This window comes from Ipomoea triloba, chromosome 12 (genome assembly GCF_003576645.1).
Source record: "Ipomoea triloba cultivar NCNSP0323 chromosome 12, ASM357664v1".
Classification (NCBI taxonomy): domain Eukaryota; kingdom Viridiplantae; phylum Streptophyta; class Magnoliopsida; order Solanales; family Convolvulaceae; genus Ipomoea; species Ipomoea triloba.
In genome coordinates this window covers 4,423,197-4,442,186 of record NC_044927.1, presented here as the reverse complement: position 1 = coordinate 4,442,186, position 18,990 = coordinate 4,423,197, and the positions used below count along the sequence as shown (strand labels likewise).

The window sequence follows — 18,990 nt, the reverse complement described above, 5'->3', positions numbered from 1 at the left end:
TTCGAATAAACCTAGAATTAGGAAATGATGGAGTAATAAATCCTGTAAGGATTAATTCAACTTTTTGGAGCAATTCATTATGCTATCCACCTTGACACGTGTTTCTAAGATGAGAAATACGGAGTAATATGTAGTAATTAGTTTGTAATGATTAGGACAAATTTAGCAAAGTAATCCCTTGTCAGTAACCTCCTGCTGATTATTCTCCTCAAAACAATGAGTACCACTCATTTAAAAAATCAATGCCTAAAGACTTCATTCTATAACAAACTCAGTTAGAGTATTTTTCTCATTTCTGTATTACGTACTGACCCAAGCACATCATCCTCTGAAGCAGACACAGACTATAGTACAGAACTAAAAAATAGCTTAACAATACTAAGTTTTGACAAATAATATGTCAATAAATATAATAAACTTATCAATTGTACACTTACAAATGTGAAATTTTCAAACTTAATTTTTAGTTTATTGTTTGTCACGTCCATGTGAATCTCATTATCTTTAATTTTTTAAGTCATGTGAGATTTTGAAAATGTTGATCTAAAACGTTACTTGAACCAAATGTCTTCAATAGATATATTTTTCAGATTTAAAAAAAAAAAAAAAAAAAAAAAAAAAAAAAAAAAACCCCAACTGGTCAACAGGATTATAAGAATAACCAATAGAAAGATGGTCTGGGGTAAGTCCTACATTTATAAGAAGCGCGCATTACGCGAATAGAATAATATCCAATGTTTATTTTTAAATAAGTATTTCAAAGTATATCAATATAAGATTATATATGAAATGTTCATGCATATGTAATTGAATGTTGAATTTGTTTATTTAAATTGATAATTCAAAGTATATGAATGCAAGATAATATATGAGAAGTTGATTATAAATCTAAGTTGCATGTACCGCACACTCTCAATCATGTGTACCACATACTCTCCTTAAAACCAATTCGCTTCCTCCCAATGTTACTAGGAGTACTGTTGTTGCGTTAGCTTCCTAGGATAAAATGGATTATAACACTATTTTGAGCACTAAAAAATAATACTTTCGGCAAACTTAAACCACAAGTGAGCACTTCATAATTTTTATATTGAATTCTTGCATAAATTTTTCAAAGAAGAAAAATAATTTCTAAGAGAGAGATGAAATTCAAGATTTTTGGAAGCTCAACTAGCATCCAAAACTGATGGGTAAATATGCACATGTACTAGTCGGTCCGTAAATCACCTGTCCGTCGGTCACCCAACCTGTCCGTCAACGGTCACCCAACGGTCCGTCGACTCGCCCGGTCCGTCGGCCGCATGATCGGAAGCAACACACCTTGTGGATTGGAGGCTCACGAGCGCAACAGTTGCTTGATGTGACGACCGACAACTTTTCGGGAACAGGGGATCCGTGTTTTCATCACCTCGAGCAACTCAACCACTTCGAGCAAACCGATGCGCATTTTGCGGAGTGACAGCCCATATGCCCTCCACTTGCATATCAGACACCATGTGCATAGTGAATCCACTTTGTATAAATAGGGGTCATTCCCCTCACTGGAAAGGGAACACATCAGTACTACACTAATACACTTGTGATTTGCTCATTCGTCTCTCTTGCTCTCTCCTTGTTACTGTTCGTCACCCGTAGAGCGATATAGCTTCTTACCGCTCAGTCGTCAACCGGTAGAGCGACCGATTGACCGGCCGAGCGGCATCCTTCACCACACGTAACACACGTATCCGTAGCGTAATCGTAGACCCGTTTACATTTACGCTATCAAAAACATTCCGCCCAATACATGTTTTAATTGGAGAAAATGGAATTTATTTGCACCAATGGCATTCCACAAATTAAATTCACAACCCCCACATTAAAAATTAAATCTAAAAAAGGTTATATACCAATAATTTTTTGATTTAATTTGCATCCCTTGCACACGAGATAAAACCTCTAAGCTATACAATTTGAACATCCCAGACCTAAAAATAGAATTGTATTATACTAGTGCAAACTCACATTCTTTTATGATGTAGGACAAAGTCTTCTTTAAAGTCTTCCCAACTCAAATGGATATATTTTGACAATCAATTTTTTGCCCACAAATTTAGCCCCCACACCCCGGCCAGATAGTGGATATGTAAATCACGGTAACTTAGCGGTCCATTAGGTGAGAAAACTAGTGTCTGGTGGCCACAAGGAGCCCACCACATTGGATGTAACTCCTACACACTGCAGCTATCAGGCTCGGTCCTGTGTCATTGTCACAATCTACTACTCAAGAACTAACTGAATTGCCTATGTCGCACTTAAGGGAATCCAAATTCACTTTAACATAACTCAAGTTGAAAGTAGACTCCATTCAAAACTACCTTAAAATTGTCATTTTACATTCCAAAATAACTAATTTTCCAAACAATTAAGTCAATTACGAACTGCACCAGTTGCTCCAATTGTCAATTCTAAAACATCTCCAACTCAAACAAGCAAACAAATCTGCCAGCCTAAGGAGCAAAGACTAAACACTCAAAAAGAACCAATATGGATAAACCTTTGAGCCCCCAGTTTTTAACCATACATTTAGTCAAATATTGTTTACGAACGAAAAATAATAAAGTGTACTTACGTTATTGTCATGAATTAATCAGAACATGTATACTACGAGGGAGTAAAAAATTGATAATATTACTTTACGAATATTTTATATGTGCGGTTAATTTTTTATATACTTTTAATTAATTATAATATATTATATGTCAAAAAATTAATTATAATACATTATATTTCGTGAAAAAATATGGAAAAATTTATTAACACCTGAAAAGAAGAAAAACTATGGAGATAAAAAATAAATAAATAAATAAAAAGCTAGGAAAAGGACAACCGGTAAGCGCCATCTGAAATTGACGCCGTCTCCTTTGACGTGGACTAAAAATTTAGACGACCTGATTTTTTACATTTCATTTGATATAAAATTTTGAGATCTTTTTAAAGTGTTATTCATATTAACAATATCTAATATAATTTTTTTTGAACATACAATATCTAATATAATTTAAAAAAAATTAATACTCCGTAAATTTTTTTCAGCTCTTGACGGAAATGATTTAAATTTAACTTTGCATAATATTATATTTAATATTAGTATATAAAATTTATATATTTAAAAATTATATTAAAATATTATTAAACATCAAAAAATTAGATTTAAAATATTAAAAAATAATTTAAAAAACAAAAATTAATTTGACCAATGAAATACTAAAAAAAATATAGATAAAATGAGACATATAGAATATATAATTGTACTTATTCATTTAATTACCTGTACTCTGAAATATTTTCTTTCAATAAAAAACTTAAAAAGAATTTGTTGCGGGTATAACAAAAACTTTTGAAATATATGTTTGACAATCAATTTCAATTATAAGTGGATTTTCATTGGCTGATTATAGGACTAACTAATTTCATGATTTACCTTAAAAAAATTAATTAATTTCATGATGAATAGTTAATCAGGACGTGATATATTAAGCGATATTTGTCTCAAAGAGAATATATCAAATATTACTTTATAATTGAATAGATGTTGGAAGTTGCTTTATTATTAGAGTAAGTTTTTTTGGTCAGACCACGAGGTGTCAAGAGCAACCCTAACTGTAGGAGACACCTTTAAGCTCGTATCATATTTAGACTAATTCCCGTTCCCATCAGGCCGACCTAATTAAGGCAAAGTACTGGCCAGATTGATTTTTCCATACGGGAGGGGTTCAAACTTCCAACCTCTCTTAAGGATAAGAATGCACGGTCACTCACGCCAACCAAGCTGATTATAGATAAAAAAATAATTGAGGAATTAAAAATGTATTTTTTTCCTTTTGCTTAATATTGTTCAAAGATACTAAACGTAATTGATTTCGATTCTAACCCCAATATCAATATTTGACCAAAATTAAGTGTATCTATGAAGCATGTTTTTTGTTTATTAAGCCACGTGGATTATGCAAACAGGGTATCAATTAACGAAGGGAAGAAGTCAAGAACAATGAATAGAAGCTTGGTTTCGCTAGCTAGCCAGTATATGTGTATAAAATATAAGATGAAGTAATCTTGAAACATGATAGAACATCCCCTGCAAAACCAAAAAAAAAAAAAAATGAAGGACAGTGGAGCAGAGTCTCCGAGGAGACGAGTTTTGGGAGCGTTTAGGAAGGCTGTTCTGCCAATCTCCACAACTCTTGTCATCTTCGCAACCTTCTGCTTCACCTCCTACAATATCTCCGATTCGCTGCTTCAATCTTTCAACTTAATCCCCGGCGGCGAGTGTAACATTTTTCAGGGGAACTGGGTCCCGTTTCCCGAAGGTCCGTATTACACGAATGTTACGAAGTGTGACATTGAGGATCGGCAGAATTGCATGAAGTTTGGGAGACCGGACACTGGGTTTTTGAAATGGAGGTGGCAGCCAGACCGGTGTGAGCTGCCTCTGTTCGATGGCAGGCAGTTTTTGGAGATTGTCCAAGGGAAAACTATGGCTTTCGTGGGCGACTCTGTTGCTAGAAACCAAATGCAGTCGCTCAAGTGCCTCTTGGCTAGCGTAAGTGCCCCGTTCTTATGAGTTTAGGCGTTTACTTTGAAACTTTTTATGGTCCTCCTGGGCCGAGACTCTGAAGGGTCAAGTTCAGCACCAGATAATCTAATAGCTAGCTTAATTAATTGCGGTTTGTTGCAGGTTGCCGATCCTGTAAAGGTTTCTGACACGGCAGTTGAGCGGTGGGTATACAAGGAATACAATTTCACGCTACTTTCGTTCTGGTCGCCGCACATAGTGAAAGCCAAAGACGCCGATCCTAGGTGGGTTTCGCCGGACAGCCTTATGAACCTTTACACAGACGAAGCAGACAGGGTGTGGGCGGACGAGATGGCCGATGCAGACGTGGTGATTTTCTCGGCGGGGCAATGGTTCTTCCGCCCATTTTTCTACTACAAAAACGGCCAGATCGTGGGGTGCCACAGATGCAACGAAACCAACATCGAGAAGCGCAACCACTACTTCGGCTACGGGCTGGCCTTTCGCACGGCCTTCAAGACTCTGTTAGACCACGAAAAGTTCAAGGGACTGGTGATTCTGCGGACGTTCTCGCCGGCCCACTTCGAGAATGGAGAATGGAACACTGGCGGAAACTGCGTGAGGACGAGGCCGTTCACGAAGCGGCAGATGAAGCTAGAAGGGTACACCTTAGAGATGTACTTGACTCAGGTGAGGGAATTCATGGCGGCCAAAAGGGAAGGGAGTAAAAAGGGGGTGAGGTTCAGGTTGCTGGACACGACTGAATCCATGGTTCTGAGACCCGATGGACACCCGAACCATTTTGGCCACTGGGCGTACGAGAACAAAACCACGGCGGATTGTGTGCACTGGTGCATGCCTGGCCCCATTGACACTTGGAATGAGTTTTTGCTTCATGTGTTGAAGATGGAAACACCAGAATATATATAATCCACTTACAGATAAGTAAATTGCAGCATTGAATTGAATTGGAAGCCATAAGTCTTAGACTCTTGGTCCAATTAAGTTTGGGCTTCTTTCACATTTCTCTGCTGTGGTTTTATTCACTTTACTTGTTTAGGGTGGACTGGTTGGAGTTTATTTGAAGTAGAAGATGTTCATACATTCAAACAATTGTAAGTGCGCCGTAGTGGCCAAGTTGAGTATTTAAATAAAAATTGTTTAAAGTTGTAGAATATGCTGAAAAAAAAAAATTAGCATACATTTTAAGTGGCTATTTTATGTTATAAATATATGCAGGTTTGCTTTTAATTTGGATTGAGTTAAAGTGAATCCGGGTTCTTCGTAGTGAGACGAAGAGATTCATAATTATTCTGTGGACACGCGTCTAAAAATATACAATTTAGATATTGTATATTCACAATTTGCATGTTAAATGTCTACAATTTATAAACCGAATGTTCCCAATTTGAATTGTGAACATTATTTGAGACAAATATTTTGAAAATACTTTGCATGATAAGATGAGTGTATATTATAGTAGTGGATATATAATTTTTATTATACAATAGGTTCAAATCTCAATGTAAGTACTAAACATATGTAATTATTTATTTTAAACATATTAATATAATGTATTGATTGTATAAATACATATATGTAATTATTTATTTTGAAAGTATTAATGTATTTGCTAGTATAAATAATTAATTTTAAATATTTATAAATTAAAATTTGAATTCGCATGTAAATATCATAATATGACAGATATAATGTCATTAACTATTAATTAACATCATTAATTATTGTCTTTAATTATACCAAATTAAAATATAAAGACAATTTGATAAAACATTATAATACATAGACCTCACAAACACGTGGACCAAAAAGTGAAATGCCATATTCATAATACACTTGCAAATGGAATTTAATGTGTAGGGGAGATCAATTCTAGCACAAAGGAGAAGGAAAGAAAAATCAAACGAGTTAAAGGTTTTAACCATGTCAGTAAATAATCCAATGATTTTGCTTTATAAATGCAGCAATAAGGAAAAACAAAAACAAAAAAAGCCCCATTACCACAACATCAGGTAAAACAGTAGTATATGTATCTGAAACATTTGTGCAGTAATCCATTATCCATTTTCATGCAACGACAGCTTCTCACATCAGTCTCAAGGGGCATTGGATCACAAACAATCATTCTTAAGTCAAATTTTCTAAAACCAAGCTACAGCTTGGCATAGTGTTTCCTTAAAGCCTTGTTTCTAGTTTGAAGGCATTAGAAAGTAAATGCTCATTTGGATTTTTTATCTTTACCAGTTGGGATGCTCTTGAACGGAAGGAATGTCACTCCACCCATGTAAGGTTGCAATACTTTGGGGACCTCCACCCCGTCCTCCTTCTGGTAATTCTCGAGGATACAGCAGAGAGTCCTCTCTGTTGCTGTCAAAGTAGAGTTCAATAAATGAACATATTGTTTCGCCGATTGGTCATTTCCCTGTATGACGAGGAGAAAGGTAAGAAAATATGTAGAATAGCACAATATTAACCTAACCATCATCACTGCCATGGAAGATCATTTCACAAGAAAAAAAAATAGAGGAAGCAAATCCCACCTTTTTCTGCCCATACCGAATTTCCAATCTTCTTGATTGGTAATCCGTGCAGTTTGAGCATGAAACAAGTTCTCTGTGTGTGGCAGAGGCAGGGAACCAGCCTTCTAAATCATACTTTTTTGCAGCAGCATCATTTAATGCACCAGAAACAATTGAAACGACATGATAGGGAATCTTTAGCTGCAACCAAAAACGATACTTTGAACTTCAATTATACTTATTAAAAGAAAAACAAAAACAAATGCCACATATTGAAGAAAAACAAATATTATCATACAAAAATGACACTTTCAGTCACAAAAATAAAGCAGAGACCATGTTTCTGAAGACTTAATCTTATGTTAGGCTTCTGCAGTATAAAAATGCCATGTAACTTCAGACTACCTTCACAGCCATGGATAAAATGCATATTTCAGGTAAAGTGCTATGAAACAACTATAGAATTGTTCCTACCTTTCCCTAATAAAGAGAAGTAAAGAATAAAGAAAAAAGATCAGGCATTAAACACTGATGAAATACATCTTGTTCCATGGTTAGGCATTATAAACAGCTAAATTATAGCATTTGGGATAACTATGCTTTCTGGCACAGCATGTTATGTGAACAGCGGCATGCTATACTACAAGGGGCATATCACGCAACATGTGCTGGGGTTCATGGTACAATTTGCAATCTTGTAGCCTTTCCCCTCATACTCAGCAGCCCAGAGAAGAGGGGAGCAACTCTCATCTAAGAGTACTATATATATATATATATATATATATATATATATATATAGCAGAGTTCAGGTGCGGTCGTGCCTTAACGTGCGGTCAGTCTGGCCGCACCAATAGTTATGCAAATATGAGTAGACTTCTATAAGGAAGATTATGCAGCTAACAAAAAGGAACTGAATGCATAGTGGCAAAGGCAACAAGAAAGAAATGGATGCATAGAGAAGAAGCAGCGTCATTTTCATTGTTTCACTTTGAATTCTTCAATTTATTTAAGGCTCAACCTTCCTGTCAAATTGGAGATAGGGATAAAAGTGTATACAGAATATGCACAGAAAGTTGGTTGAAAATAGTTTAATGATATACTGGAGCTTCTGTGCATAGGCCAACCTTATGCCAAAATTAGGATGTAGATTCTAACATCCTATCAGGAACATTGTAGACTATTTCCTTTCTACCAACAATCATCAGTCAAACAATAAATAAATTAAAACTACAACCTTTTGGATGCCTAGGCATATAAAAATAGCAATTAAAACAAATAACATTGCAAGAAACATGCAGTATTCCATGAAAGTTATGACCTGCTGGAAGAATTCCTCAGAGTTGTTCATCATCTCCTCATGCATGTCCCAGGAGTCATTGCCATTTGGGCTAGTCATACAAAATTGCTCAACTTTTTCAAATTGATGAACACGAAAAATCCCAAGAGTATCACGGCCATGAGAACCGGCTTCTTTACGAAAGCAAGTGGAATATCCTGCATATCTAACAAATAGTAGGGGAAAAAGGTGAAAGAAACTATTTGCATCCAGTAATAAAATAATAGTTTTAAAGGTTTTAGTACCAGGTCCACAAAAGTAGTCAATACCTTAATGGTAGCTCTGAGGGATGAATCCAATCATCCATATGATAAGCACACAGAGGCTGTTCAGATGTCGCAATTAGATATTTGTCATCTCCCTCGCCAGTTACCTGTTAGAAAACAGATAACTCAATCAGTTAGATTTTGATTTCATTAAAACTTAAGAAAAAGAAAATTTTGAAAATGGAGATACACCAAGTTCAACCATGGAGAAGCCCTTCATAAACTAAACCACCTTCAAAGGCTTTTATCATTGAACTTCAATTTGAAATGTTTGAACTACACTGCAGAAATCAAGACTTCAAGAAGCCATGTTTATTGAAACTCAGGGGAGTTACCTTGTAGAGTTCCTCATCAAATTGTGCTAGTTGAGCACATTTTCCCATGATATCTTGCCTCATGAAGAAAGGAGTTTGCAATCGAGAGTATCCCCTTTTTCTCAAAAAATCAAGGGCAAACATGATTAGTGCTTGGTTCAGATCAACGCCAGCATCTTTCAGATAGTAGCCTCTACCTCCAGCAATTTTTGCACCTAAATATGTAAAATACATGCAAATTAGCAGAGAATGAATAAACAATAAGGCATGGGAAAGATAGTGAAACTAATAAATGGAGATTGAATTTAAATAAGGAAAGATAAAAATACTAAGAGACAAAGACAGATAAGCAAAAGCATACATAGCATTATTCATCCCATCATCCCAAGACTCAATTAAACAGATAACTTGGGCAATAATTAATGTCAAGTTTGTAAAAAATTATGTGAACCCTAGATGCTACAAATAGGAAAAGAAATACCCTTGTCCAAATCTGCAATCCCAAGAAGCTTGACAAGCTCAACATGGTTTTTAAGCCCTGATTCAGTTCTCTTATCACCCCATTGACGAATGATAGCATTATTGTCCTGGAAATTCATGTTAACATAAAATGAGGGAAAATACTTTTGATGAATGAAACAATAAATAAAGTACAATGATACTAACACACCTCATTATCACTAACTGGAACTGAGTCGTGCACAAGGTTTCCAATAACTTCCAACCTTTTATACAATGCTGCTCGGGCCTCCTGCACTTCTTCCTCCTTTTTTGCAGTCAATTTCTTGTTCTCCTCGGTATTCTTAATTAACTCACTTGCATCTTGTTTGGCCTTTACCAAATCAAATTGCATAATTCAGTCTTGGAGAAATCAAACATTGGAGACATATTGTTCCCTTTGCTAGTTAAGAGACACATCTCACTCTTGGAAAATGACATTAAAAAAGTAGTTCTATAGAACCTTTAAAAAAAACAAAAAAAAAAAACAAGGAAATCTCAACCTACTCAGTAATACAAATCACAAAAATAGTGAAGGATCATATTTTTAAACTTACCATTTATATTCTAGTAGTATTATTTCTCAAATCAAACATCAAATAGCCAAGTTATAGCAGGTAAGATCTTAGCACTATATTCTTCCTACTTTGAAAGATGAAGTAATTTCACTTTAACCAACATTATTGAATGTTTTTAACTTACTACTTAAGCAGATTTACAGCCAAAATTAAGTATCATAAAACAATAATCAGTTTTTAAAAGTCACTGGTAGAGGGTAGAGTGCATAAGTAGATTAAACAATGTTGTAGAGGCCACTAGTCGGGCACACAGGAGGCGCTTAGCACCTAGGCGGGCAAGTAATAATAACAAGAAAAACACAGCAGTGTACACATTGCACAAAACAAAAACACTCAGCTGAGTTGGCCGACTCAAGCATCGAGTTGGCAGACCGAGTTGGCAAACTCGGATGCCTAGGCCGGCTGACTAATGTCAGCCTAAGGGTAAAATCCCCTTTGGCCTAGGGGGGCCTAGCGCGTAACAATGTTATAAAAATCAACCTAGGTGGCCTCCTAGGCGCTGCGCCCCTAGGCCTATGGGATTTCACCCCTAGGTGCCATTTAGTTGGCCAGTCAATTAGGTGTCCGACTCGGCCAACTCGGCCGAGTTTTTTTGTTTTAATTAATGGGTTTTTTCGCTCAAAACGAAGTCGTTTTGAGGGGGGGGGGGGGGGAAATCCCAAAATAACCGAGAATCCCTAACCCTGGCAAAGTAGGAAAAAACAAAAACAAAAACCAAAAAAAAAAAAAAAAACAAAGCTTCTTCGCAGCTCCACTCCTTCTCCAACAAAAGCAAAGCTCCACTCCTCCAATCTCCAACTGTTAGCCAATGTCGCCAGCTCCTTCTCAAGCCGGACCAGCCGTTGTTTGCTCGTCCTCCATCTGCTCTGCACATTCATGCCACCTGCGCATCTTCTCCAACTTCTCATCGTCACTGGTATTAACTTTGCCTTAGTATTAAGTTCATTAGTGGCGTATTAACTTCACCTTATTATCGCACTATAGCCTTTGCCAATTAACCCAATTTGCCTAAGTATGTTAATACATATGCCATATGTTAAATGGAAATTGCCTTACTGCCACTGCTGCCACTGTTTTTTTTTTTAAATAAAAAAAAAAAATTAGTCGCCTGCCTAGGCATCCGACTAGCCCCTAGGGCCTTCTCCAACATTGGCGCCTAGGCTGATTTTTACAAAAGTGAGATTAAATTGTCATAATAAAGGCCTTAGAACAGAAGACTTTAGATTTTAGCATATAATATTTTCCCTCCACTAATGCTATCAAGTCAAATATGCATCACAGTGAAACCAAACACTAACATAACATCAACGCCATCTGCCATAACTAATCTCAAAGCCTAGCTACAGATCTTTAAATAACATATCCAAGTCTACGAAAATAAAAAAGAAAAGATGGCACATCCACAGAGCACTGTGTAAAGTGTTGTAGGAAATAATTGAGTAAATATTAGGCAGACTTACTATCTTCAGCTTGGCCACTTCTTTGTTGATCTTGTTAAATTCTTTACGCAAATTATCGAGCTCAAATTGACCTATATTATGCATCACCAACATTCAAGTCTAATTAAAGTTACTAAGGAGTACATTTTAGAGACTAAATGAAAATTAGTGAGAAAGGGAGTCAAAGTTACATACGCTGACGCCACACTTTGTCAAGCTCAATGACCTCGTCAACAATATCAACGTTAGCAGACCGCCGCCGTTGAGATTCTCGGATGACTTCAGGGTTGTGGCCCTTGTCTTCTCGGAATAGATTTATGTCAAGCATTTTCTTATGGCTTGATCTGCAATTCAGGAATGAACCGTCATGAGTGTGTATTTACAGATATACATACCAGAAATCTGGACAACAAAAAGAAAGAGAAGCTACAACAACGGCAGAGGAGAAAGCCCACGCATCTACAAAACATAGCGTCGGGGCTTTGGAACAAGATATGGAGCAAATTAAGGGAACATTCTACAGCACCCCAAAATAAAGAAAAAATAAAAATATCCTAGCAAAGAGAAACAGCAATTCAACGAAGTAGTACAGTTAAAATGGAGTAAAGGAGGATCAAGATTTAAGAATCAGAATGAACAGCGCATACCTAAGATTCCAAGGAGTTGAGCTTTCCAAGCTTGCCGACCTCTCACGGAAGCCTTCTGGTGCTGCTCGCTTGGTCGGAAGCCAAAAGCTAGAGAGTGAGGGAGCGGCGGTCAGAACTCAGAAGTGAGGGTTATATATGTTACTCCGTATTTATTTATTTTTTATATTCTAATAAAGTTAAAAGCATATAACGGGAATTTAAAAAATGTCCATCAAATTATTTGACGAAATAAATGGTTCATATTATCTTTTCAAAAAAACGGTTCATATTATTTTTATTTTAGATTTTTTTAATTTTTTATTTTACCCTCTATTATATCATTTACTTTTTTCAAATACCCACTATTTATCATTCTTAATTTACTTATTGATTTCCATAAAGAATGGTATAGGTTCGAACTATATCCCAATCATACTTATTGATTTCCATAAAGAATGTTATAGGTTCGAACTATATCTCAATCAGAATTTGCATAATTGTTGAAAGTAGTACTATCATAGTGGGCCAGTCCGCCTCACGCCGGACCTAATTTTTGGTGGGTTATGGTGGACCAGCCCGCTAGGCCCGCAGGCTAGGGTTCTCCAACCCTAGCATGCTCCGCGCGGGTTTGTGGGCTCCACAGGCTAGCCCGCAAGCTTTTCTTTTTCTTTGTTTTTTAAATTTATGTAAAATTAAGTAACCCTTAAAAATGACAATATTCAATTGAACTTTGTTCTTGAGAACAAATTATCATGTACCAAATAAATAAATATACATTTAATATATATATATATATATATATACCAATCGACACTAGAGTCAACGCCTTCACTGGGAATTGAACTTATAAGTTCTCATTCATAAGGGCTACAACCATGCCGCTTGATCACAAGGCCTTTGTCTAACATATTATATATAACATAACTAAAAACATATCCAAACGAATAACCTATCAACTTCACCTAAAATTTAGTTTAGATAATTAAACATTGTTTGAGCTAATATTTAAAATATTTTTTTGAGTTAACCTATTAATTACTTTTTTTTTAGTTCAATAAAATCTAAAACTTGGTATAGAGTTCAATTTTTTATTTTGATAATGTGAATAATGTCTAATTGTAAGTGTAAGTAAATACCTTATGTTTATATAAGTAAATGCAAGTAGAAAAGATAGAAGATGGTGGCAAGTAAAAGAATGTGATAATGAATGTAATCGTATTAATGAGTAAATATGTAAGTAGATAATCGTGAAAATGTGATTATAGTGACATATAACCAAATAGATGATAGATGATTTTTTTTTTTTTTGGTTTAGAAAACATTTTTTTTAAGTTTTCTAGTTTTCTAGAAAATTGGAAACTGTATTCAGTTTTCAAAATGAAAAATTGTGCTACTAAATATGTTTTATATTTTCTATTATTCAATTGTCTAGTTCTCAAAAAAAAAAGAAAATTTTTCCAGTTAGTAAACCGGCCCTAATTTTTTTAGGTAATTAACACCTCACCCTATTATGGTATTTCATTGGCAAAATAGAGAATTGACAAATTTTTTCCTAAATGTTTCATCTTCAATTGTGGTACATCGTCCTTATTTTCTACACACGAGGCTATTAAAATTAAATTTTTTATTTTACAAATGAAAAAATCAAGGCTAAAGAAAACATTAAAAAATATTTAAATACCATGTACTAAAAAATATTTTAATAGAGTTTAATAATTTTATTGATCTAAATATTAAAACTACACTTTTTTTTAAGAGTTATGGATGTATATTGCAACGGTTAAAAAAAGAAAGACTAAAACTGTTAGGAAAAAATAATTGAGGGGTTAAAAATATATTTTTCCCTTTTGTTTAATATTGTCGTAATTGATTTCGATTCTAATCCCAATCTCAATATTTATTGTTCAAAGATCTAAACGTAATGATGTCAAAAAAAAAAAAAATCTAAAGTAATTGATTAATCTCAATATTTGACCAAAATTAAGTGTATCTATAATATGGATTATGCCATATTATGCAAACAGGATATCAACGAAGGGAAGAAGTCAAGAACAATGAATAGAAGCTTGGTTTGGCTGGCTAGTATATGTGTATAAAATATAAGATGAAGTAATCTTAAACATGATAGAACATCCTCTGCAAAAACAAAAACACCGAAATGAAGGACAGTGGAGCAGAGTCTCAGAGGAGACGAGTTTTGGAGCGTTTAGGAAGGCTGTCCTGCCAATCTCCACAACTCTTGTCATCTTCGCAACCTTCAACTTCACTTCCTATAACATCTCCGATTCCCTGATTCAATCTTCCAAGTTAATCCCCGGCGGCGAGTGTAACATCTTCCAGGGGAACTGGGTTCCGTTCCCGGAAGGGCCGTACTACACGAATGTTACGAAGTGTGACATTGAGGATCGGCAGAACTGCATGAAGTTTGGGAGACCGGACACTGGGTTTTTGAAATGGAGGTGGCAACCAGACCGGTGTGAGCTGCCTCTGTTCGATGGCAGGCAGTTTTTGGAGATTGTTCGAGAGAAAACTATGGCTTTCGTCCGCGACTCTGTTGCTAGAAACCAAATGCAGTCGCTCAAGTGCCTCCTAGCTAGCGTAAGTGCACCATTCTTTTGAGTTTCGCATGTAGTGGTCTATAAAAAATAAAGTTGAGCATTTCGGGTAAGCTATAGCTTTTAGCATAGTGATAAGCATTTGATCTTAATAGGATTATTGGACAAAGATCTTGATGGATATCCCAACTGGGGTACCGAGTCTGGAGCACTACGGTACCAAGAGCCTTGTTGACCGACGGCCTTTACTAGTTGACAAGTTGGGTTGGGTTATCTATAGGCCAGGCTCTCCTGAGGTAGCAGTCAGGTCGAACCGTTCGACCAGGTGCGGCACTTAGAGGCGGCGAAGTGAGATTCCTAGAGACTTTATGCGGATTTGGCGGGATACTTCCTAATATATCTTAAGCAGTGTTTATGGGGTTTAACAGCTCAAGCAAACTTCCTAAATTCAAATTTGTTAAGTTGCTTTTAGTTTCCTTTCAAAGCTTATTATTCTTGTACAAGCTCAATTATTCCGTCCAATTGTTTTCAATAGTTCCTTTGTTTTATAGTAGTATTAGCTCGCAGTCCGACTACCTCGTGACCTTAAAACCAACAGAGCCCTAAGGCCAAGTCCAACACCTTACTTCTACAAAATGTGATAGTAGTTGGTCTTACTACCAATTATATATTTTGGCATAATTGTAAGAGTTTGATTCAGTAAATCTAATAACTTAATTGCGGTTTGCAGGTTGCCGATCCTGTAAAGGTTTCTGATGGAGCAAATGGGCGGTGGGTATACAAGGAATATAATTTCACGCTACTTTCGTTCTGGTGCCGCACATAGTGAAAGCCAAACACGTCGATCCTTTATCGCTTTCGCCAGACAGCCCTATGAACCTTTACACAGATGAAGCAGACAGGGTATGGGCAAACGAGGTTGCCAATGCAGACGTGGTGATTTTCTCGGCGGGGCAATGGTTCTTCCGCCCATTTTTCTACTACAAAAAGGCCAAATCGTGGGTTGCTACAGATGCAACGAAACTACCATCATGAAGCGCAGCCACTACTTCGGATACGGGCTAGCCTTTCGCACGGCCTTCAAGACTCTATTAGACCATGAAAAGTTCAAGGGGCTAGTGATTCTACGGACGTTCTCGCCGGCCCATTTCGAGAACGGAAAATGGAGCAGTGGCGGAAACTGCGTGAGGACGAGGCCGTTCACGAAGCGGGAGATGAAGCTAGAGGGGTACACCTTAGAGATGTATTTGACTCAGGTGAGGGAATTCATGGCGGCTAAAAGGGAAGGGAGTAAAAAGGGGGTGAGGTTTAGGTTGCTGAACACGACTGAATCCATGGTTCTGAGACCCGATGGACACCCGCCACTGGGCGCACGAGAACAAAACGACTGCGGATTGTGTGCACTGGTGCTTGCCTGGCCCCATTGACACTTGGAATGAGTTTTTGCTTCAGGTGCTGAAGATGGAAACACCAGAATATATATAATCCGCTTGGATGAAATTAAATTACAGATAAATGAATTGCATTCTTGAATTGAACCGAAAGCCATAACTCTTAATTAGTCCAGGTCTTCAGTGTTTGGTTAGAGAGGAAAATGGAAGTCAATAGAAAATGGGGGAGTAGTCAATGGAAAATAAATGTGACTTTTCAGAAAATGACTTCTCCCTTTTTTTGGGAGAAGTCATTTTCCGTTTACAGCAGTGGAACAATCAATCACTCTCGCCGCCACCACCACCCCCACTACCACTCACTACCCCACCACCCACCCCCACCACCACCATCCACCATCCACCATTACAGTGAACTCACTTATAACTCCTAGTGCTCCAAATATCCTCTAGTAAATTTATGCGATAAACCAATGAGTGTTTTCATAGATGACTTGGTATTGACTCCTTTTTCCAAACTAGTTATGTGAATTTTATCTCCACTGACTTATGGGAGGACAATAAAAGTATGTTTTAAGTGGGTATGGTTAAGGAATAGAAGAATCACGAGAATCGTTATATAAAATGTTAACTTATAGTAACAATCCTGAAGATTGTCATATCATCTCCTCTATACTCATTTTGAAACAGTTATTCTACTTTATGAAATGTAGAACTTGAAGATTGTTATCTTCATGGGGAGATGAGAACTACAATTACTTAAATCAATCTTGAAGATTGAGTTTTAAGCAATGTAACTAACAAGTTATACTTTAGCAACATATGAATACATATATACCATGTACTATTTTCCTCACTAGATTTTTTCCATTGGATTTTTCTAGTGTGGACCGCGTCAATTTAAATTATGAACATTCAATATGTAAATTGTGTTTTTTTTTTACGCGAGTCCACCTTGAGTCCATAGAATAATTTGCCTCAATAAACCTCATGGACCAACCTTGTTACTTCTACAACAATCAACGAAACCTCACATCCTACTCTTACTAGAAATTAATTGTTATATCGTGGATTTAGATTCGTTATATGCATTGTGAACTTTGTCTAAATTATATACTACCTATAGTTAATATATATATATATATATATATATATATATATATATATATTCATTTAACAAATTATATACGAGTAACTATTGTAGTTAGCATATTATATATTTTCAATTGATTTACATGTATATAATATGTTAACTGTATATATAATCTAAGTCAAGATTTATAATGCATGCAGTGATAATTACTCCGTAATATGCTAGAATGGTAGATCGTATCCATCTTATAAAGATGTGGGAAAATTTGCTTTTTATCCCACAATTCTTATGAAATGATCATATTTAGTTATTACGGAGTAATTGTTAATTTAATCCTATTTAGTCCATGGCATACTAATATTGTTAAATTTAGTAATCTAGTACAATTGTTATTAAATTAACATTGATTTTTATTGAAATTTAATAATTTTACAAATTTAATTTTCTCTTTTCACAGTGTTAATAAATGATATAACAAACAATAATTTGATAGACATTTTTAATAAATTTTTTTTTTTTTTGCTTTTTCTATGGTATATCCGTTTATTATATCTTTTGCTATTCCGTTCGTTTTGCTTCTTTTAGCTCAACAATCAACGAACCTCAGAAACATGCAGTCTTCTATGTTAGTTTTGACTTTTCCAAGCCCAAAAGATTAAAGCAATAGAGAAATATTTTGGAATTTTGTTACACCAATTCATCAAGATGTAAAAATAAACTACAAAGTCACTAAAAATGAATGTTGTTCACAAGAATCTATTATGTTCAGTGCTCTCTACATGTGAGGTGGAAGCTTGAACACTTTTTATTTGATTTTGATTTTAATACCAAATTGAAATATAGATTTTATCTTAACTAAAAATTTGAGTTAATAATTTGATTGCGCATTTATTATCTATATATATTATACTCTATAAGGAGGCAGGAGCATTCCCTTGACTCAAAATGGTTTAAGCCTAATTCTTGTATTTTTAGCGAGTAACTTGTAAATTTCACTATAAGTTATCTTTGAAATACGTGGTATGTCGTTACATAAACAAATCTTCTATCATTTAAATCCTTTTGTGTGTGTTGGATACACATGCAAGAAAAACATAACTCAAACTAACAACTAAACTATACGAATTTAGATCATACAATGGTAACATTTCCCGCAAGAAGATAATGATAATTTCTAAATGAAATACTCTTAAAAGACGTGTAGATCAAAAATTAAATTAAATGATAATAATAAATAACAAGTTTAGTTTCCTATATATATTAAAAACAAAAAACAAAAGATTCAATATACTTATAAACAGACAAAAGAATAAGATCTCTGATTCTGGTTTAAACAAATTGGTAAAGGGAATGGCGTGGCGTGGTCTAATAATTGAAGCTATGCAGAGAGAGACAACATTAGCAACACCACTAGTTGTCGTGAGAACATGGGCTTCATGATTTTGTATTTGACTTTGCTTTTTTGTAACTTATACCCTTCTTCATGCTCTTTTATTTTATTTTTCCCACAATCCCACCACGTTCATATTTGCATCCCACCAACATTTTGACCCTTTAATTTTGCATGTGATGTTGATATAATGCCTAAGTGGGACTATACATATTGGTTACATCAATTTTTTTAAAAATTTATTTATTTCTTCCTAGAAAAATTTAATTTATTTGGCCTCATTACATCAACGTCGGTTGATACAATATAATAGCCCGCCAACTATATCAAATTGTCCTTTTTTGAGTAAAGAACACAACTCCACAGAAAAAAGATGAAAGGTTTAAGAAACTGGATAAATTCTTCACACCAT

At 35.5% G+C, this 18,990-nt stretch overlaps 2 protein-coding genes and 1 pseudogene across 2 annotated transcripts; 2 read left to right on the top strand and 1 right to left on the bottom strand.

Annotated features, from left to right (window-relative positions):
* The first annotated feature begins 4,099 nt into the window (after positions 1-4,099).
* Positions 4,100-5,771, top strand: LOC115997885 (protein trichome birefringence-like 19). The gene is made up of 2 exons (XM_031237306.1): positions 4,100-4,582; positions 4,718-5,771. The coding sequence occupies exons 1-2, from the start codon at positions 4,103-4,105 to the stop codon at positions 5,483-5,485; spliced, it is 1,248 nt and encodes a 415-aa protein (XP_031093166.1). The 5' UTR covers positions 4,100-4,102; the 3' UTR covers positions 5,486-5,771.
* Positions 5,772-6,465: 694 nt separating this feature from the next.
* Positions 6,466-12,313, bottom strand: LOC115999941 (serine--tRNA ligase-like). The gene is made up of 10 exons (XM_031239912.1): positions 12,174-12,313; positions 11,722-11,870; positions 11,548-11,618; positions 9,682-9,843; positions 9,493-9,598; positions 9,033-9,226; positions 8,701-8,804; positions 8,414-8,597; positions 7,117-7,296; positions 6,466-6,998 (listed from the first exon to the last, which is right to left on the bottom strand). The coding sequence occupies exons 2-10, from the start codon at positions 11,852-11,854 to the stop codon at positions 6,795-6,797; spliced, it is 1,338 nt and encodes a 445-aa protein (XP_031095772.1). The 5' UTR covers positions 11,855-11,870; positions 12,174-12,313; the 3' UTR covers positions 6,466-6,794.
* Positions 12,314-14,273: 1,960 nt separating this feature from the next.
* On the top strand, positions 14,274-16,192 carry LOC115998852 (annotated as a pseudogene).
* The last annotated feature ends 2,798 nt before the right edge of the window (positions 16,193-18,990 follow it).